Source organism: Tiliqua scincoides, chromosome 6, assembly GCF_035046505.1.
Source record: "Tiliqua scincoides isolate rTilSci1 chromosome 6, rTilSci1.hap2, whole genome shotgun sequence".
In the NCBI taxonomy this organism is placed as follows: Eukaryota; Metazoa; Chordata; class Lepidosauria; order Squamata; family Scincidae; genus Tiliqua; species Tiliqua scincoides.
The window spans coordinates 86,067,630-86,089,757 of NC_089826.1; the positions used below are offsets into that span (position 1 = coordinate 86,067,630).

At 46.1% G+C, this 22,128-nt stretch overlaps 1 protein-coding gene across 1 annotated transcript in view; it reads left to right on the forward strand.

The window, feature by feature from the left end:
- FBLN1 (fibulin 1) overlaps positions 1-22,128 on the forward strand; it is a 44,229-nt gene that overhangs the window by 14,549 nt on the left and 7,552 nt on the right. Inside the window, exons 8-16 of the mRNA XM_066632948.1 lie at positions 1,270-1,407; positions 1,819-1,962; positions 3,392-3,520; positions 5,264-5,389; positions 7,275-7,394; positions 9,228-9,359; positions 9,994-10,117; positions 20,204-20,346; positions 21,054-21,185. Of these exons, the coding sequence (XP_066489045.1) occupies positions 1,270-1,407; positions 1,819-1,962; positions 3,392-3,520; positions 5,264-5,389; positions 7,275-7,394; positions 9,228-9,359; positions 9,994-10,117; positions 20,204-20,346; positions 21,054-21,185 (1,188 nt within the window). The remainder of the gene's footprint in view (positions 1-1,269; positions 1,408-1,818; positions 1,963-3,391; positions 3,521-5,263; positions 5,390-7,274; positions 7,395-9,227; positions 9,360-9,993; positions 10,118-20,203; positions 20,347-21,053; positions 21,186-22,128) is intronic.

The window sequence follows — 22,128 nt, forward strand, 5'->3', positions numbered from 1 at the left end:
GTTTCTGTATCTCACAGTGGCCCACCAATTGCTTCTGGGAGACGGTCTCAGTAGTCTCCACTGGACTTTTGCAAAGTGAAGGGGTTAAGACAGTGCAATTTGCACTGCAGAAACAGCTGACTGGGGGCTGTTTCCCACAGCCCTCCCCTGCCACTTTCTACAGGTACATTAGCCAAATGTGCCTATCATTTGTTGCCATGGCTTCTGAAGCATGTTTTGGGTTTTAGATTTGTTTTACATTAATTTTTTTTTTGAATTTTTATGTTTTAAAGTTAACCGTTGTAACCTGATAGCAAGTTTTATTGAATATTGTAAGCCACCTTGAGCTTTTGGAAAGCTGCTAATGCTAAGAATATTTGTTATTTGTAGTTTATGCTCTTGCTTAGAACTCATCTGTATTTTCTACAAATTGTGATCACAGAAGTATAAAAAATATAATTTAATATCTTTGTGGTCAACATGTCATTGGGAGTTATTCGTTTGAATTAACTTCTTATAGTGCAATTCTGTGTACACTTATTCAGAAGTCCTACTGTATTCAGTAGAGCTTACTCCTAGGAAAGCACGCACAGAATTGTAACCCTAGGGATCCAGTGTATTAGGGTTGGTCGTGAGTCTGGAAAACTTGAGTCCAAATTCCATCTCAGTGGTGGACTTCCTCTGCAGTTCAAGTAAACTTCTATAGGTATAGTTCTGCTCAAGTTAACCATTTGAAATATAGTGAAGTATCTTCCAAATGTGACTGGAAGGGCTTCTGAGGCCTGGGAAAGCTGTGCATGGCCTCCCCGCACCTCAGAAGCCCCCCCCCCACGGCACGTCTGGGAGGCACTTCAGGTTTTAGGTAAAAATCAGAAGTGCCTTCTGGACTCAACTGGGAGGGATGTCCAGGAAGTCCTGTGAGGGCTAACTGCAGATTTCAATTATGCATAGAAATAAGTTTCCATGGGGGGGGTCCTGGAACAAGATCCCCATGGATATCAAGGGCCCACTGTATATTTTCCCCAAGCTGGACCCTGAGGCTGGGATGGTTGTGGGGCAGATGACCTTGTTGGATGGAAGGCATTAGCAGGAGGGGTTAAACATTATCTCAGCGAAAACACTTTGTTGAGATAACATCTTGGTCCTGCCCCAATTCTGCAGTGCAGATTTTCCTTTAAAATGCAAATGGATTTGGTCTGACCTGCTTTCATTTTGTTTGTGACTGAAAGATGACAAGACTGTTTTTGCAATACCTTCTGCTAACAAATTCTTTCTTTTGTGATGTACCAGATATTGACGAGTGTGAGACTGGTACTCATAACTGCCTCCCCGATTTTATCTGTCAGAATACCCCAGGGTCCTTCCGTTGCCGGCCCAAGCTACAGTGCAAGAGTGGCTTTATCCAGGATGCGCTGGGCAACTGCATTGGTAAGGCACGTGGCATTTGACAGCCAATTATTTGTTTTATTTTTCACATTGTTATAATGCACTTCTTCCAAGGAGCTCATGGTTCCTCCCCTGCTTTTGTCCTCGCAACTACCCTGTGAGGTAGGTGAGGCTGAGAGAGTGACTGGCCCAAGGTCACCCAGGAAGCTTTGTGACTGAGGGAGGATTTGAATCTGGATCTTCCAGGTCTAAGTTCAGTTCCTGAACCACTACGTCATCAGGGTTCCATTAGCAATGAATGTTGGAGCCTCCCAGTCACCTATGAGAGACCAGCCATGACTTGAAAACATCCTGCTTTTTATGTTTGGATTTTCAGGATAATGTTTCATCTCCTTTGTCCACTGAGGAGAGTTTCTTCTTGAATGTAATGTAACTTTTTTTATACTGTTGCAGATATAAATGAATGTCTTAGTGCTAATGCACCTTGTCCAACTGGGCAGACATGTATCAACACGGATGGCTCTTACACTTGCCAGAAAAATGTGCCAAACTGTGGGCGAGGCTATCATCTGAATGAAGAGGGGACAAGATGTGTTGGTCAGTAGCGGACATTTAATCCACCTAAGAGCTGGGATATTTCCAAGTGTGAATCTAGCCCAGCATTCTTTCTCCAGCAATATGCAGCCATAATCCTCTGGGATGCTTACAAGCAGGGTGATGGCTGTCCCCGGTTGTGTCTCCCCAGTGCCTGGCACTCAGTGTTATGTCAGCACTCCAAAAGGCATAAAACCCATATAACCACTCTCTCAACTTCAGTTGGCAGGGTACTTACAACGGTTTTATCAGATAATCTAGTTCAGCATTTCTCAAATTGTGGGTCGGGACCTACTTGGTGGGTCAGAACCTGATTTCTGGTGGGTCCCACAGAGCTTCCAGTGAAAACACGGGTGGTGGAAAGATCAGATAACTAATTGCCTCAAGCCCTGAGGCTATTCAAAAATTAGATAGCTGCTAACTGCCCTGCAAAGAGCTGAGCTCCTGCAATTTGCAAGATCACTTCTAATTGCCCTGAAAACAGCTGAGCTCCTGCAGTTTGCAAGCTTGTGTAAATAAAGGGGCCCCCTGTATCTCCATATCCCTTATCTGCAGATTCACTTATACGTGGATCAGGTCCTCATGCCCCCCCCCTTGAATGCGAGGGGAGCTCTGACCCCCACAGAGGGTGCACCCAGGCTTCATAATGCATTATAAGACATTAAAAACATTACTTCTGGTTTTATGAAAAAACTGGAAGTGACTTTTCTTACAGTTAGGCTCAGTCTAAGCCTGGCAGGGGCTGCTGACGGATGTGTGCAGCCTCTGTGGGGTCCAGAGGACCCTCCGGAGGCGAACGGAGCAGAGGTCTCCTCGCCTCTGGGGGGTGGTGGGAAGGCGTTCCCTTGTATCTGTGGTTTCAGTTAACCACGGAGGGTTCTGGAATGGAACAGCTGTGGATACCAGGGCACATCTATATAGGGAGATAAATGTTTGAATGTCTTTTTTCTGGTGTCCCCCCCCCCCAAGTTCGTCAGTGATAGGTAGTGGGGCAGGTGAAGGCTGAGTCCCCCCCCCCTCAAGCCTTGAGGTTATTAGAGCTACCTCTTTATGAGAAATGGATTGAGGTTTTTTTTAAAATAAATAATTAAAAATATTATTTCTTTCTTGATCATCTTTTTTAAAAGTCTCATCTGGTCTAAGCTAGGTGGGTCCCGATAGTGTCATTTTAAAAAAAAAAGGTCATAGTGCTAAAAAGTTTGAGGACAATTGTTTCAGTTAATGTGTGTATGTGGACTTGAATGCTCTTCTACAGCACGTAACTGTGGCTGTGTTGGGAAACTCAGCTGGGATCGGGGGAATCCCAGCCTGTGTGTACGTTCTGTGGAATGAAGCCTGATCTGTATTCTTGAACAAAACTATGCACAGCATATTTTCTTACCCTCTCATGTTATGCTTTAACCTCAAATGATCTTTTCCACTCTTCTATAAGATGTAGACGAGTGCTTGGCACCCAGTCAGCCATGCGGAGAAGGCCACACCTGTATCAATTCTCCTGGTAGCTATCGTTGCGACTGCCAAGCTGGCTACTATTTTGATGGAATTGGAAGAACTTGTGCTGGTAGGCACAGACATTATACTATGTGGAATTCTCACTGTTTCTTTATCCTACCTTTTCCCCTTTGGGGAAAGATGATACAGTGGCATTTTGCAAAACAGAATGACTCGCAGCCCAGTCCTGAGCTGCCCAGTGCATAGGGCTGTCGTGGTGCCAAAAATAGCTGCTGTGGCATCCTGAACATAACCAGTGGCTCCTCGGGGGAAGGGGATATTCATCCCCTTTCCCCCAAGTAAAGGAAGTAGCTCTGCAATGGGGCTACTTGACTCTGTGGTGGCTCTTTAGCTGGCTCGGAATCAAGAAGCCTCATGTTGGACAATGCGACCTGACACGGAGCTCCAGCACAGCTGAGCTCCACCATCCTGCCCCAGAATGCCTCCTCCTCGCATGCCCGGCTTACCTCTCCACCATCAGGTGCTTCACACGGAGCGCTGGTGGCGGATTGCCGACTTCCGATTGGTGCTGCCCCAGCATGGGCTTGCACTGAGCCAGCTCTGGTGCTGGGCCAGCGCTAACCCCTGCAAGTGTGCCTTATGGCACATTTGCGACAGTGTGCACCAGCAGTGAGCTGGCACCCACTGCATGGGATTGGGCCCTAAGACAGTCCCCTTGCATAAGCTGTTAAACAGACAAAACATTTGATTGTTGTATTTCACAGTTGAAATAAATGATTGCTTGGTAATTCAAAAAGAAGGACAAAAAATGGTAGGCAACTGATATATTTTTTTTCCTCAGAACTCTTGGAATAGGCCAGTGATTTGCAGTGTTCCCCCCACAGGTTCCACAGCAACCTGACCTCTATGGTGTTCACGTCTTGTGATGTCATTTCCACCTTCCGGGAGACTCTTCTAGGTTCTGCAGTTCTGTTTCTAGGCTAACTGTCTGTAATAATGAATAGTCTGTCCCTCCCCTCTGATGGCACAGGAAGAGGGACAGACAATTTGACACCACAGACAGTTCTAGAAACAGAGCTACAGAACCTGGATTTTCAATGCTGTGCTCCAAACTCCCATGGCATGCCTGCAGGTTGTTCCTGGCACACCAGTGTGCCATGGCACACTGGTAGAAAGCAGCTGGTTTAGACTTACAGTTGCTTTAATGATGCATTTTGAAAGAAATGATATTTTCTATATATAGATACTTTTGCTGATATTAGTAGAAAATGACAGTTGAAAATTAGGGATGACAGCAGTTAGTAACATTAAAAGAATTTGTAAATTTTTGCTAGAGTTTCAGATATGCTTTTTTTCCACAAGACTTATAAGATTATGTAGAAGTTGTGTTTGAACCTTTCAGACTGAGGCCCAACCCATACAAAATAAACTGTTTAACCCAAAATGCAGTGGTGGCAACCAAAAAGTTGCTTCATTGTTGGGTTCCACATGGCTTTGTTAATGCAGGATGTTATGAACATGTTGCACTATGCTGATCATGTCCCTCCTTTCCTTGTCGGCACCAGATGCTGACATTGGCACAAGATGGGATCCCAGGGCAGCCTGGCCCCATTACATCCCCTATATTACCACGGTGACATGGGACTGATTTGGGAGAGACACAGTTTTACAGCAGTTATCATGCAACTTTGATAAGATATAAGAACAGAGTGTAAATTATCATAGTATGTTTAAGGCAGAGCTATATTGCTGTGTGTGAATTACTTCTTGACATCAGAGGCTGAAATAGACCAGTTGTGTTTCCCTGTAAATTTGGGCAGGGACGTTTGTGGTGACTTATCTATCTCCATAGATATCAATGAATGCCGGCGATACCCTGGTCGCCTGTGTGCTCACAAGTGTGAGAACACCCCTGGATCTTATTACTGCAGCTGCACGATGGGTTTCAAACTTTCACCTGACGGGAGGTCGTGTGAAGGTAAGGCACTCTTGGTCGTAGCATCCATTCTCTTCAAACACTCTGTTCCAAATGAACAGTTTGTTCCAATCCAATAACCTTTATTGGCATACATAATACATGTGGCAACAGCCAAACTACAAGACAAGGCACGGAGGGCACACAAGGTAGAGTAAAAATAGAATTAATAAAATAAAATATGGAACATTATCTGTAGTAGGCTTAACAAGTAGACTAGGTATACTTGGAGGACACTAAGAATTTAGAAACCATCTCCATTATATCAACAGTTTGTTTGTGAACCTGCGTTGAAATAACCCAACCTCTCTGTTACCTGAGCCTTTTCTGTAACACTCTGGTGGTCTCCAGGGTAGCACTGAGAAAGAACAGGTTCCTTTCTGTGAGTCATCACTCCCCTTCTTCTCCTCTTCCACTACATGTGTCCAAGACTCTTTTTGCTACCAGTAGCACTGTGAGATGAGGTCACAGTACAAGCCAGCTGTGAGTTGGTCAAGCTACAGCCCTTTCCTTGAGCTACCTGAGGAGGAAGGTGTGGGGGGAGGGGTGGCTCCTTGAAGCAATGTCCTTGCTTTGCTTTTTCACTTGCTCGCTCATACAATCACACAGTACATTCTAACCTTCTTGGGACAGATTTGTGGCGAGTAAGGTGACAGTTATTGCTGATTGCTCTTTAGGTCGAGAAATTTGGTGAGTTTGTTTTCATCCAAACTGGGATAAAGATCAGACAGACAGACGGATTCTGTATTTAGAGCAAAAGTTCAATATAAAGTAAAACAGAACCTGACTAAAACTTTTCCTGGACTGAAAAAATATTCACTGAAAATCAATATCCAGCTGGCACCAGGAGAGAAAGATTTTCTTAGGAATTAACTGTATCGTGGATGGGGCAGCATTGCAGCTTCCATCATGGCTTGACTGGCATCCTGCATCTCGGAATGCTCTCTTAACGTAACTGCTGAGCTCTTTTATCTTATTCTGAGGAGACTAGTTCATCCCAACCCCAAGCTCTGACAGGCGGGTTAACAAAGGTGCATGTTTTGGACTTGCCTCATAGTCCTCTTTGCCCAGGAAGTCTTGCTTGGTCAGAATTTTGCCAGCCCTGCAACTCACAGCAAGACTCACAGCAACAAGCGTGGTCACCTTGATTCACAGTGCGGACTCACCAAAGACCCACAAAATCCTTGCTGTTGTTCCTTGTTGCTTGTGTGAAGTCAAATTGACTCCACGCTTAGCGACTGTCTCTTTCCTGCAAATTCTGTGTGCGTGTTGTGCGCCTGCTTTTTGTACTATTTATTGGGCTTCCTTTCTAAGCAATCTGCCTTGACCAATCCAGCAGAACAAGGAGAATCTCACATGCCAATCATGGTCTCCCGTTGGAGGGTGGGAGCATCAACCCACAGCAATGTTTCTGGGCCAAACTGTGGGCCCGGAAGTTGCAGAAGCAACCCTGAAATAAACTAGAAGTCGCTTCTGCAAACCAGAATCTGGGTGCTTCTGTGAGGCATTCCAGGGCCTGCAGAGGCCTGTGGAGTGGGTCCCGGGTCCAGCACAAGCCAGAAGTGGCCTCTACAGACTCCTGGAAAAGCTTTGCAGCGGAGCATTGAGCATGGGGTCATGACCCACTATGGAAGATGAGGTGGGTCGCAGTAGGCAAATTTTTGGGAACTACTGGTCTAGAGTGCTCGGAGGGAGAGACTTGCTTCCCCACTGCAAGTGGCTGAAGACTGTTAATGACTGTTCCTGGGCTCATTCCCTGTGAAGGCATTTTGGAGGAAAACTTTGATTCTGAATAGGAGCTGGTCTCCCTATCCTCTTCAAGCCAAGCCACTGGTGAATACAGGTTCCTACCAGTGTCTCACTATTCATGTGCTCTTGTTGATTTCAGACTTGAATGAATGTGAAAGTAATCCCTGTAGCCAGGAGTGTGCTAATGTTTATGGATCTTATCAGTGCTACTGTCGTCGGGGCTACCAGCTCAGTGACATAGACGGGATCACATGTGAAGGTGAGTGGTCATCGTGATGAAGGTCATCGTAGACTAGACTCAAAGGAAGCTGCTTATATGGAATCAGACCCTTGACCCATTTGGGTCGTTATTGTCAACACAGACTGGCAGGGACTCTCTCAGCTTTCAAGGAGGAATCTTTTTCCTCCCTTCCCTCTGCTCTACCTGGAGAGTCCAGGGATCTCCTGGAACCTTCTGGGACCTTCTGTATGCAAAGAGGTGCCCTGCCAGTTAGCCATGGCCATTCCTGGATGAACTTGTGAAGTTGCTTTATACCCAATCAGACCACTGGTCCATTTCACCTGGTCTTGTCTACTCTGACAGCAACTCAGACAGAGAGTTTTTCCCAGTCATTCTTTAAATCAGGGATTCTTAACCAGGAGTTTCTATACCCTTGGGATAAGTGAACCAAGTGATGGGACTCCATATCTGAACAATTTTTTAAAAAAATTGTTAGATTTTTTAAGTCATCAATTTCATTTATAATGATAATGATGATGATGATGATGATGATGATGATGATGATAATGATAATATAGGAAATAATATTGGAAAAAGAAAAGAAAAATAGAGTAAAAGAGGAAAAAACAATAACATTAAAGATACATTAAAATATTTTAAAAATACAAAGAATATCTCTAATAGTGTAGAATGGACGAAATTGAATGTTCTAATTACTTGCACCTTTAGATCTTAATAATCTAAATTTCCATCCATATGTACATTATATCTCCAACAGAGAAATTGTATCTCCAGTTGGTTAAATTGTTAGATTAGATTGTTAACCATCACCCTTATCAATACGGATTGAGGCATTCTGTTCCTAGCTACCCATATGTAAGATAAAACCAAGCTGTTGACATCTTTTGAATTCATACTGGTACCTAATAGGACCTGTGAAGTTGAGTTGGACAGTCTGGTGAAGGAGATCTGGGCACATATTGGGTAATCCATTGGGGCCTGTAATCGTAGAAGTTCTAGATCCTTTTAACTGCCAGAGATTGAACCTAATCCAGTGGTACTCATGACCCACTAGTGCATGTTACACTGCCCTTTCCCTTTAAGGGGTGGGAGCAGGAAGAAAGCAGCAACATGATCCCCAGGATTGCACTGCTGCTTACGCAAGGGGGCTTTTTTTCTAACAGAACTTAACTCCTGCCAGGGTCCAGGGAGCTCTGTAGGGCTCCTTGCCGCTTGTAAACACTGAAATTTGTGATTGCAACTCACTTCTGATTTCATGATCATGACCATGAAGTGGGTTGCGATTGCAACTTTCACTGTTTACAAGCTGCGGGGAGCCCTGCAGAGTGCTCCATGGGGCTCCCTGCACCTCTCCAGACTCCGGTAGGATGTAAGTTCTATTAGAAAAAAAAGTTTTCCTGCCCATGCAGCAACACAATCCTGGGTATCACATCGCTGCCTTTTTCCCTGCCCCTGCATAAACTTACCTCTGGAGGTTTACTCCCTAGAAGTTTGAGAACCCCTGACCGAATCCATTATTATAGGCTTGGGAACACTCAGGCCGGGCTCACTGAGACTACAGCCTCGGCAGACATCTCAAAATGGTACACTGGAACTTGGGGGTTCTTTCTTACATATGTTTCCAATAATGTGCTGTGATCACCTGAAAATCTGTTGGAAATAACACACTCAGGATTTGGGAGGGAATAGGAATATTTCCATGGAATTCTAAGTGCTTATTTCACCTATGGTCAGATAAAATGTAATGAGTGCTCAAGCCCTGAGACCCCTGCTCTGAATGAGCACTGTAGCCTTGCAACAACGCAGTGGTGGTCTCTGTTGCCTTGCTAACTTGGCAGTGTGCTTTTCCAGATATTGATGAATGCGCTTTGCCCACTGGAGGACATATCTGTGCCTATCGATGCATTAACATCCCAGGGAGTTTTCAGTGTACTTGCCCCTCTTCTGGTTACAAGCTGGCCCCCAACGCACGGAACTGTCAAGGTATGTTTTAGACATAACTGTGCAAATGGTGACATTCGCAAGAAGAAAGACAGAGCCAGCCCACTAATGAGGTGTGGTGAAGTGGCTGCTTTGAGACACAGATTGGCACAGTGTAGTGCCCTGAGTCCATTAGCTCAGCGGTTCTTAAACTCTTCGCAACCTATTTTGTGGGAGGGCATTCTGCAGGGTTGGTGTCACCACTGAAAAGGCCCTGGTTCTGGTGAATACCTATTGAGACTCGAGGGACAACTGAAATAAGGCCTGAGATTAAGACCAGAGTAAGGGGAGGTGGAGATGGGAAGTGATGGTTCTTCAGTGAAAAACAGGAAATATGGATATCTTAAGTGCGAAGAATGAGCTTGGGCTGTACCTCTTCTCAGACTGGGGCTGAAGTTCACACAACTGAAATGCAAGTCAGAGAAACAATGTTCTTCCTGACATGCTGGTTTTCTTTCTCTGTTACATGGTTTCTGTGTAGAATCTTTTTCTGAGAGGAGCTTTCAATCATGTAAGCCTCAGCCTCAGTCTGAGAAGGGGTAGACTTCAAACATAAACCTGGCACCTCAGTGAGGACATAAACAAACATAAACCTGGCACCTCAGTGTATTTTAATTGGTTGCTTCCCTTTCTACAGATATTGATGAGTGTGTAACAGAATTGCACACCTGCTCAAACAACGAGACCTGCTTTAATATCCAGGGTGGTTTCCGCTGCCTCTCCTTGGAATGCCCAGAAAATTATCGTAAATCTGGAGATACGTAAGTACATCTTTAAAATTCCATTCTGGCAGTCTGCTGTGAGGACCAAATCTGGCCAGCCAAGTTGCACAATGAAAATGTGCCCACCATGTAGCTGTTGCCCTACAGTGCCTTCTTTAAGAATCCTATAAGTTAGCTAAATCTTGAGGTGCTGGCAATTTTTTTTTAATTTAGGCCTTTGATATTAATTGGAAGGTTTGTGATGCTCACCTAATGGTGGCGTAGCTGGAGGGGGGCGAAGCACTCAGCCTGGCAGGGAGGTGGGCGAGCGGCCCCTCCCTTCAGAGTCATTCCTGGGGGGGGCAAAACGGAGCCGTTTGGCTCCATTTTCAGTGCCAAATATCAGAAGAGAAAGAACGCTTAATGTGTGTTGGGAGGAGGCATCCACACAAACAATTTTGCCAAATGGTTTCATGAAAAGTCCCAACTTTTCAGCTCGGCACTAAACAAGCTACTATGGTTGTAGAGAGACAAATAAGGCAAGTTGCCTAAAAGATTGCTGGAAGTCAGCATTGGCATTTCAGGTAGATGAACAAAACTGTCTCTTCTTTGGAAAACTCCAAGACTCAGGATAAATGGTGACCCCCAGCAGCCTCCCGTCTAAGGCATGGATGAGATCATTCACACTTAGCTTCAACAGTGCTACAGGACCCAGAGAATTCACTAGAATGAAATTAGTGAGAGTTTGGTAACTAGCTTGAGACACATATATATGCAAAATGGAGACACACTTCAGAACACTGTGGGGCTTCATATTGTATATTTCAACCTGTTTCTTTGTAAGGATACTGGTTAAGTGGTAATTCTGGGTACAATGGGACAGTTTCAACAGTAAGGTTGAAAGGTTGAAAAATAACAAATTACTGTACAAACAAAGCCCAGATTCAAGTGCCAGTGTTGTATAGAAATTGCAAAAAGAGATTCATTTGAGTTTCTTTCTAGCAAGCTGTTCCAAAATACTGTCTTTATAAAGTGAAACCTCCTGTTCTCTCCATTGTCCGTCCGTTTTGATCATTTTTTTTTTGTAGTAGTGTTCATTTTTCAGGTTTATGTGGCTAAATTAATTGCAGAGTGTTGAAGGGGGTTACAGAGTGCTCTTTAGAATTCTAGTGCTACAGGACACATTATTTGATTGCTATTTATTCCCTACCACTAGCTCAGTAGTTACTTTCCCTATAGCTCCCTCCTCCACCTGCTTAGATTTCTTCCACAGTGACACCTACAGATGTGTGAATGGAATAACATCATGCCAGGCAAACTGACAGGACTGTGGTTCTCAAACATTTTTGTTTGGTGGCTCCTTTGACCTCTTGGGCCTTTGGCTACAGTTCCCCATTAGGGCTACAATCCTATACATTGTATAGGGCAGCAGGTTTTTTGTTTTTTGTTTTGCAAGGATTCCACAGCACCCCTGGCAGGTTTCCGGGGAGCCACAGCTCACAGTTTGGGAACCACTGCTAAAGGAGAATGTTGTGGATTTGGACTCTCATTGGTGGGTTTTGATTGCTGATTCCCCAGTCTTAACTGTTCCCACGGTATGCTTACCTTTACCATAGACATAGGAACAGCTTTCACTTGGACCCAGAGAATATACTGAAATTTCAGTAGTAACTGCTTATAACCAACATTTCTCAGAAGTGGGACACAACTCAACTTTTTGTGGGTCACAAGCTGCCAGCTGTGGCATCACAAGGCTTTATGGGGCACTATCCAGAAGCCACAAGTCGTTCTGGGGTGCGACGTGGCTCCCAGGAAAGTGTGTCTAATCAGCGGCCTTTTAATATGATTACTCTCTTAGTTAACTAGAAGCAGGCAGGGGAGAGAGAGGTTCTTTTGCCCTTGACAGAAATGGAGTGGTAACAAGCCAGGGCAGAAGTGTGGCTTGGGGGGAGGTGAGTGGGCTGCCCCCTTTCCAGCGTGGCTGCTGGGTAGAAGTGATGTGATGGCTGTTGTGATGCTGCCCAGAAGCCCAGGAAAGTACTCCTGGCACTGGGAAGACCAAGGCATGTCCACCATGGAGCTGCTGTTGGCGCCCCTTGTGCCACTCCTGCTGGCAGTGGTGCTCCCACTGTTCTTGGCTGCCTTGGAGCCCATCAATGTGGGCATCGCTATTAGTGCTAACAGGCTACCTATGCTCCCCATGCTTCTACTGTGCCTTCACTGAGTGCTGTCCCCCAGGATCAGGACTGGCCCAAGGGAACTGGTACCAGCACAGGAAGGGGGTAACTTTGATGGCCATGTTGTACCCCAGAATGCCTTGTGGCTTCCAGGTCATCGATTCCAATTTCTCAGCCTCACACTTCACAATGCAGGATGTTCCATATTTCTGGCACTGCCACAGGTTCTCCCATTGCATCAACCACCTCTCAGTTAGCGGTGGGACTCTCTGCAAGGCCTCCTCAACTGATCACAGAGCGGAAGCAGAGCCATATGGGAGGAGGCGTGCAGTCCTGAGGACAGCCTGGGGCTGAGCTGTTGAGGGATTTGGCAGTGGCACTTTCAAGTGGCTGAAGATTCCAAATGCTCCCTAAGGGCAGCCTCCTGGTAGTTATCCAGTCTCTGTGTAAGGCATGTATGACCACAGCCAGATTCACATTCTCCAGGAATGGGCACAATTCATGCACTGGCCAAAGCTTGCCAAAGGCTATGTGGGCCCTCCTTTCATTTCTGCGAAGTAAACAAAAGGGGGCTGCAATCAAGGAAAATGGGGAAAGGAGATAATTCCTCCCCTTCCCCCCACAATTTAAGGTGGTTTATGTCCAGAGTTTGGTTAGAAGTCTGTTTCTCATATAGATCTCCAGATTAGCATGAAGATCTGTGAAATTCTGCTGTCCCAGACTACCTACTAATGGACTGGGTTAGCCCCACTGCTATGTGAATGGGAAATCTTGATGGAATCTGGATCTTTTGCATGCAAGTATGGACTCTCTCATTGGATGATGGCCCCTCCCAGAGGTTATGCTGACAGCTGTCTTGCAGGCATTATACAGGACCTTGGCTTTTCCACTTCATTCCCCTTTCAGCTCCTCTTCTCTCCTGCTTGTAGGATGGTGGCTAACCCCCCCACCCTTGTCTTGTCTTTTCGCTTCTCTTGCAGTCGTTGCGAGCGCTTGCCTTGTCATGAACACAAGGAATGCCAGAGCCTGCCCTTGAGAATAACTTCCTATCATCTCTCTTTCCCCACCAACGTTCAAGCGCCCATCAACATTTTCCGCATGGGCCCAGCCAATGGTGTCCCGGGGGATAAAGTTCAGCTCTCCATCACCAGCGGGAATGAGGAGGGGTTTTTCACTACCAAAAAAGTGAACAACCACAGTGGCGTGGTGTCCATTCAGCAGCCAATCACAGAGCCCAGAGACCTGCTCCTGACGGTTCAGATGCAGCTCTTCCGCCACGGGACTGTCAGCACTTTCATAGCCAAGCTGTTTGTCTTTGTCACTGCACAGCTTTGAACCCTTGCATGCCTGCATCCGTGGCAGTTTTTTCTCAACCTTGGCACTGGTCTCTTCTTGCTGTTTTTAAAATAAAGTTGGAGTGGCAATTCACCTGTGCATGCTGCATTTGCATTTTATTTATCACAATCCATCTTTCTGTAACTGTTTTAACATTCCACATTCCCTGCTTCTTCTCGCTGAGATGTGTTCTGCATGTGCACAGCAAGGGACCAACTTTGGGAGTGTGTCAAAGCCTTCAAGGGAGGAATACACAAGTCGCATCACCTGCTGCCCCCTTCGACCCTGAAGTAATTGTAGTGATATCACTGCAATGGTTGGAGTGAAGCCAGCTGCTTCCAAAGAAGTGGCTGATTTTACTCTGAACAACTGTGGCTCAGCTGTGAGGTAGAGAGGAGAAGAATGTGGCGAATAGATCACCATTACCACCCCTGGAAGAGTGCCACGTGGGGTCCTGTGACTCCCTCCAGCTATACAACTGGAATAGGTGACTCATGATAGGGTTGTGGTGCTTGGGTCAGTCTGAGCCCCAGGGCCTCCCATCACCTGCCAGTGTGTAGCTCCTGGCTCCAAGAATCCTCCTTAGCAGGCACTTCTGCAAGTCCAGGACACGTGGGTTGAAGATCAGGCTTGGACAGGGCAAGATCCAAAGCCCCCATCCTGGGCCTGATCCTTCATCCTAATGCCAGCAAAAGACCTAGTGTAGATCTGAGTAGACCCACAGGGAACCAGGGAGCAGTGGAGGAGGTAAGTAAAAAAAATTGTTACTTGCTTCTCACAGCCCATCTGGTCCCCAGCAAAGGTTACACCAGCAACGCTGCACCCTGCAGGGTGGCCCGAGTTCAGAGTAGAGGCGAAATTGAAACTGTGGAAGTGGTGAGAAGTCCAGATTCACAGACATGCAGTAGAGCTGGTCTGGTTGAGGTTTCGTGCTTGGACTTCCAAAAAGCTTTGAAAGGGGGTTGCCATTAGAAGCCTCTCCATTGTACGTCTCGCTGCTTTAAGTCCTCAGCTTTGGGGGGGATCAGACCCAAAAATTTCTCGCATGTCCTTTCCTGTTGTAGCTCTGCCTGTGCCTCTCCTTTCTCCTCCAAGCTTTTAAAAGGCATAAGTACAGGCATGTGCTGTATACCAGTGGAGATTTGTTCTACAGATTCTTGTAGGCACATTGGTTGTTGAACCACGAATGGCTGCTAGCTTGCAACCCAGAATGCCTTAGCAGCTTTTTAACACCCCAGGATGCCGTGCGAAACTGGAAGGCAGGAAGGACACAGTTATCCAAGTTCTTTCCTGAGAAAGTGCCAACAGAAGGCTCTCGGAAAGTGCAGGAACAGTTGAGCGAGTAAGCAGGATAGCCCAGTGAGTTTGGCAGATCATTGTCAGATATGCAGTTGGTTGTCTGCTGAAACAACTCTATGCAGTATGTAACTTCAGTGGCATAGCTAGAGGGGGTGCAAAGCAGGTTTTGCAGGGAGCCTCCCCACATCGTGCAAATAGCCCATCCCCCTCCCCTTTGAAGCCATTTTTGCTGGTTCCCTCTGTTTTGCTCCCCCCACCCGGATGGACTCTGAAGGGGAGAGGGAGGGGCCGCTTGCACACTGCAGGGAAGCTCCCTGCAAAACTTAGTGCTTTGCACCCCTTCTAGCTACACCACTGCATACCTTATTACAATGGTCAATTTTGGCGTTGATGTTGTCATTAATTGGAATAACAGGGAGAGTAACCTCTGAATCCTGCCTGCTTCACTTATGTCTTCACTTATGGCTTCACTCAAAGTGGCCACCATTTCCTGTAATGGCTGAAGAGGGAATGCTGGGCTTGCAGCATCCCCTCCACAAGCCTTTACAGGAGGAGGAGGAGACAGTGACAGGGCTGGATGCAGAGGGGGGGGGGTAAGCCTTCCCCCTCGTTCTCTGTCATGCTGCAGTGCAAGAAGAGGATGGCGCCAGTCTGGACTTGATGGTGACGGCAAGCTGGGGGAGGTGGCAGATGGTTGCAGTGAACCTCCTGACAACTTACCACCTCATCCAGTTTGCTACTGGACACAAAATTCTCAACCCTAAGAACATAAGAACAGCCCCACTGGATCAGGCCATAGGCCCATCTAGTCCAGCTTCCTGTATCTCACAGCAGCCCACCAAATGCCCCAGGGAGCACACCAGATAACAAGAGACCTCATCCTGGTGCCCTCCCCTGCATCTGACATTCTGACATAACCCATTTCTAGAATCAGGAGGTTGTGCATACACATCATGGCTTGTACCCCATAATGAATTTTTCCTCCAGAAACTTGTCCAATCCCTTTTTAAAGGCGTCTAGACTAGACGCCAGCACCACATCCTGTGGCAAGGAGTTCCACAGACCGACAACACGCTGAGTAAAGAAATATTTTCTTTTGTCTGTCCTAACCCGCCCAACACTCAATTTTAGTGGATGTCCCCTGGTTCTGGTATTATGTGAGAGTGTAAAGAGCATCTCCCTATCCACTCTGTCCATCCCCTGCATAATTTTGTATGTCTCAATCATGTCCCCCCTCAAGCATCTCTTTTCTAGGCTGAAGAGGCCCAAACGCCGTAGCCTTTCCTCATAAGGAAGGTGCCCCAGCCCCGTAATCATCTTAGTCGCTCTCTTTTGCACCTTTTCCATTTCCACTATGTCTTTTTTGAGATGCGGCGACCAGAACTGGACCCAATACTCCAGGTGTGGCCTTACCATCGATTTGTACAACGGCATTATAATACTAGCCGTTTTGTTCTCAATACCCTTCCTAATGATCCCAAGCATAGAATTGGCCTTCTTCACTGCCGCCGCACATTGGGTGGACACTTTCATCGACCTGTCCACCACCATCCCAAGATCTCTCTCCTGATCTGTCACAGACAGCTCAGAACCCATCAGCCTATATGTGAAGTTTTGATTTTTTGCCCCAATGTGCATGACTTTACACTTACTGACATTGAAGCGCATCTGCCATTTTGCTGCCCATTCTGCCAGTCTGGAGAGATCCTTCTGGAGCTCCTCACAATCACTTCTGGTCTTTACCACTCGGAAAAGTTTGGTGTTGTCTGCAAACTTAGCCACTTCACTGCTCAACCCTGTCTCCAGGTCATTTATGAAGAGGTTGAAAAGCACCGGTCCCAGGACAGATCCTTGGGGCACACCGCTTTTCACCTCTCTCCATTGTGAAAATTGCCCATTGACACCCACTCTCTGCTTCCTGGCCTCCAACCAGTTCTCAATCCACGAGAGGACCTGTCCTCTAATTCCCTGATTGTGGAGTTTTTTCAGTAGCCTTTGGTGAGGGACCGTGTCAAACGCCTTCTGAAAGTCCAGATATATAATGTCCACGGGTTCTCCCGCATCCACATGCCTGTTGACCTTTTCAAAGAATTCTATAAGGTTTGTGAGGCAAGACTTACCCTTACAGAAGCCATGCTGACTCTCCCTCAGCAAGGCTTGTTCGTCTATGTGTTTTGAGATCCTATCTTTCATGAGGCATTCCACCATCTTACCCGGTATGGATGTTAGGCTGACCGGCCTATAGTTTCCCGAGTCCCCCCTCTTTCCCTTTTTAAAAATAGGCGTGACATTTGCTATCCTCCAATCTTCTGGCACCGTGGCCGTTTTGAGGGACAAGTTGCATACCTTAGTCAAGAGATCTGCAACTTCATTCTTCAATTCCTTAATAACCCTTGGGTGGATGCCATCAGGGCCCGGTGACTTATTGATCTTTAATTTATCAATGAGGTCTGAAACATCTTCTCTTTTAACCTCTATCTGACTTAACTCCTCGGTTAGGAGGGGCCGTTGGGGCAGCGGTATCTGCCCGAGGTCTTCTGCCATGAAGACAGATGCAAAGAACTCATTTAATTTCTCTGCCATCTCTAACCCTCATCATGGACGGGCTCCCCCTGGGGGAGGGGCATACTGATTTATATGTGTATAGGACTGCATGTCACTCTCTAACACAGCAATTTCCAACCAGTGTGCCAGTGCACATTGGTGTGCTGCAAAAGGTCTGCAGGCATGCCCAGAAGTTTGGAACACAGCAGTTTAAAATAGTTGAAAAATTACTCGGGTTTCTGCGGCTCTACTTCTAGGGCAACCTTCTGTAGTAACAAGTTGTCTGTCTCTGTTTACCTGCTCTGCTGGCAGAGAAAGAGGGACAGATAATTTGTTACTACAGACAGTTGCTCTAGAAACAGCTGCAGGATCTAGAGGAGTCTTCCCAGAAGTGACATCACAAGAGGCAAAGTCCATAGAGATCAGTGTGCCAGGAGAAGAAAAATGTTGACAATCGCTGCTTTAGAGGCTGGAGCCTAAGGCATGCACTGCTAACAGAGCAAAGGACCAGTGGCACACAAGAAAGCAACAACTTTCACATTCCACAAAAATAAAACTACAGACAGAGATTACAAACTGGGGTGGAAGGCAGCGATGGCCCAGCTTCCAGGCTTCAAATGCTGCTAATCAACAGGGGACAAGCTCTGGAAGGTTCATAGCTTTCACGAGGGCCCCAAAGATGGAGAGGAAATCAGTGGAAGAATGAAAGAGGACCAGGGAATGTGGGGAAGGAGGGGTGAAGCCTGTGACAGAAGCTCAATAGAACAGTGTTTCTAAAACTCTGGGTTGGGACCCACTAGTTGGGCCATGAGCCAATTTCAGGTGGCTCTCCATTCATTTGAATATTTTATTTTTAATATAGACTTGATACTACCATGTTATGTGACTGCATTTGGGAAAATGTTACAGATCTGTGCTTTTTACAGGCTACTATGCATACGCTTTTAATAATGATAGCAAATGGGGCTTACTCCTGGGTGTGGATAGGATTGGAGCATTTGGGATGTTGGGGGAATTGTTTTAAACAGATCTGCAACTGCTTGGGAGGGTTAGGAGTGTTCTTTATTTTGAATAAATTTTTAAACTTATTGCAAACTTTTACATACTTAATTAGATTTGATTTTGCCATATGGGGGGGTGTTAAAACTTTTCTGCTCGATGATGTCACTTTTGGTCATGACTTCACGCCTGGTGGGTCCCAACAAATTGTCATTCTAAAAAGTGGGTCCTGGTGCTAAAATGTTTGAGAACCATTACAATAGAAGAATAAGTAGCGATCAACAGGAGTCTCCCATGCCACTACTCTCTGTTTACTTTCACCAAGGGTCTGTTATCAGTCTTTCATTTTGTATATATGCAAATGTGTATCACCATCATGAACCCAGTGGACAAATCACCTACTAGAGTAAGTCACCAGAACTCAGGCTTCCCACTCAAAAATGGGGATAAGGAGACTGACCTGGTTTACAAGATTATTGTAGGAATTACAAAATGATGCGTGTGAAGTGCTTTGAGCACTCAAAAGGCTACAGAAATGTTCAGGAGAAAGGGAAACACTCCTGGGTGTTGCCATTGCTTTTGCTGATCTTTGGACTGAGCCCCTGCAAGTGGAATCCTCCCAGCAATGCAGAAGTTGTTCTCCTTTTGTGCTTCGTGCAACTGCAGGAGAATTACGAACTACCCACACACATCCGGCACAATCCTAACCAGGTCTACTTAGAAGTAAGTCCTATTTTGTTCAATGGGGCTTACTCTCAGGAAAGTGTGGTTCGGATTGCAGCCTTAGTTTATTTCTTTTATTTCAATTATTATTATTTGCCCTAAAATTGCCCTGAACATAAATGGCATAGTGTGGAACGTCAATAAATAAATAATATTTTGGTCATAAAAAAAAAAAAGTTTGCTTCATAGCAACATTAAAAGGGCACCAAAAAACTCACGAGAAAAATCAATATATTATTGGCTTTTGTTGGTCCATCTGTAGCCTGGGCCAAATTCAAATCCAGTTCCATTTTTGTTTTTAAATTATCCTAGGTGTGACAAGGAAATTGTTTTTCTCAATTCTGGGACCATCTCTTTCCCCACCTTCCTCCACGCCCCCACTTACCTCTCCGCTGCTCGGTGAACAGCCTTATGGCATGTTTGTGACAGTGTGTGCCGGCGGTGAGCTGGCGCGCCAAGCCCAGGATTGGGCTCTTAGTCATTTGAACAAAATGACTTTGTTATAAAGTTGATAAGAAAAAACATTGATTCCTGTCCAGGTGACTGTCTGTGTGGAGTTGGACTTTCTCCCAATCTGCGTGCGTTTTCTCTGACCCGGAAAGCTTACATTTATTTCAGTGTTTAATATTAGAATTGTTTTGGGTCTTTATGTAGAAGTTTAGTGATGTTTTTCTGACCAGAAATATGCTTTAGGGTGCAATCCTAACTTGCGCTGGAAGCAGGCAGGCCAGAGGACCTGCGCTGCATCCAGCACAAGTTTGGGGCCCAAAAGCAGCGCAGCCTGAGCCAAGGGCAAACCTTCTGTGTCACGCTATAGTGGCCCCAATGGGTCTACTTGGATCTGCGCCACCTGATGAGGCGGTGGCACATCCGAGCAGCCCGGACTTGTGCCGTGCTACCCAGGAATGGGTAGTGCTTTACGCCCAATCTAGCTACACCACTGCATGGGGCTTGCAGTAAGATCAGGGTCTGAAACCAAAGCTTGCAACTTCAGTATTTTCTTCTTTGACCTTTGAAGAACGAACAGTCCATTTATGACCAGCGTTTCTGTTTCCTTTCCCCCTCTTAGAGTCAGACATGAGAAGACAGACACAGTACGTTGCATTAAGTCCTGCCGCCCAAATGACGTCAACTGCGTGTTAGATCCAGTTCACACCATTTCCCACACTGTCATTTCACTGCCCACGTTCAGGGAATTTACAAGGCCTGAAGGTAAATCGCTTTCCTTGCTTGTGACCATATGAACAACCGGCAACAGAAACATCCCAGAATCTCCTTCTACATGAATTGTGACTGAGAATTAAATCAGGAGCTGCTGCAGAAAAACGTGTGCATGGGGCAAAACCATTGCAGGTGGACGGCAAATCCAACTATTGCTTCGTTTTGTTTAAAAAATACACAGTTGATGAGCAGGTTCCAAGTTAGGCAACAAGATTCAGATGTTGCATGTTGTCCTCAAAACACAATACAGGCACCACCACCACCCGGTACCCGCAGATTCAGTTATCTGCTATTCTTCGCTGCCCCTCCGCGGCACTCATAACCTCCAGTTTTCTTCCTAAGCAAGCAGGCACGTTTCATGCTTCTACAAACCCCAGAACAGAACTGTGGCCGACAGGCAGGGCATTACCAGGAAGCAGGTTCCCTTGTATCCACTGTTTCCGTATCTGTGGTGAAGGGCCTGAAATGGATCCCCCCTGGATTTGGGGGATGCCTGTATTAATCTTGCTCCATTATGCGTCTCTGCCTCCTTGATCAAGCGTTTCCGACAAATCTGGTGAATGAGAAGGCCACTGTTGTTACTTTCTGATTGTTTTGCCTAGCTTTTCAGTTTTATAAGTGCTGCAGTAGGTTGCAGGGAGCAGGTTCACTGGTTTTGTTACCATGTTCAGCATGTTATTCAATGTCTTTCCCCTCAGAGATCATTTTCCTTCGTGCCATCACACCAGCATATCCAGCTAATCAGGCTGACATCATCTTTGATATAACTGAAGGAAATCTACGGGATTCGTTTGACATTCTCAAACGCTATGTAGACGGCATGACTGTGGGTGAGAAACTTTCTTTTTTCTATCTTCTCTACTGTTTCTGAACTCAAAGGATTTAACTAAGCTTGATATTGAGAGTCTGCGGCTGGCCCAGCCATGAAATCATGTGATGCTTCTGGAGGGGGAAGTGGTGGATTTAGGGTGCCCTTCACCCCAAGCCAGCTGCCACCACCCTCCAGCCCACCACATTGATCCACCCCCTCTCATTAAATGTGAATCAGATCATTCCCTTCCCACGCTCTGTCTTCACACAGGGTTTAAAACTTAAAGGGGAACTTCATTAACCCTCCCTGTGCTTTAAACTCATGCAGCGTTTAAGTGTTAAAGGGCTACTTATGAAGCACTAGATAGGCAGGGGCAGGCATTTTGGAGTTCACCCCCCTCCCTAAGTGGACTTAGGGCCCAATCCCATCCAACTTTCCAGCACCGGTGAAGCCACAATGCAGCCCCGAGTTATGGTAACAAATGTTCCCATACCTTGAGGAGGCCTTTCTGACTGCCTCCCCACCACAGGATGCAGTGCACGCCCCATTAGCACAGCTGCACCAGCACTGGAAAATTGGATAGGATTGGACCTGTAATCAGGAGTGTGGCATGCACAAGCTCCTTGCTTTGTATCAGTTTGATTGAAATGAAAGCACCACAGACTGGAAACCTAGAAGACACCACCTGCTTTTCTATCAAACAGAAATGATAGAAGTGCTCCTGGTAAGTAAAGGGACGGTGGACATGGGGGAATGGGATGCCCATTCCCCCATATGTGCTCTACCCCCCATGTTCATGCATGCAGAGGCAGCACTTGAGGTAGTGTGGGGACACACTGGCAGGAGGTTTTGGGAAATGTTCTTAAGACCACATATCTGTGTGCTTCAAACAGCCATGAACTAGATTCTGATCTGAATGGTGCCTGACCTGGGAAACATGAAGATAAGTGAGGGGCTTGGGC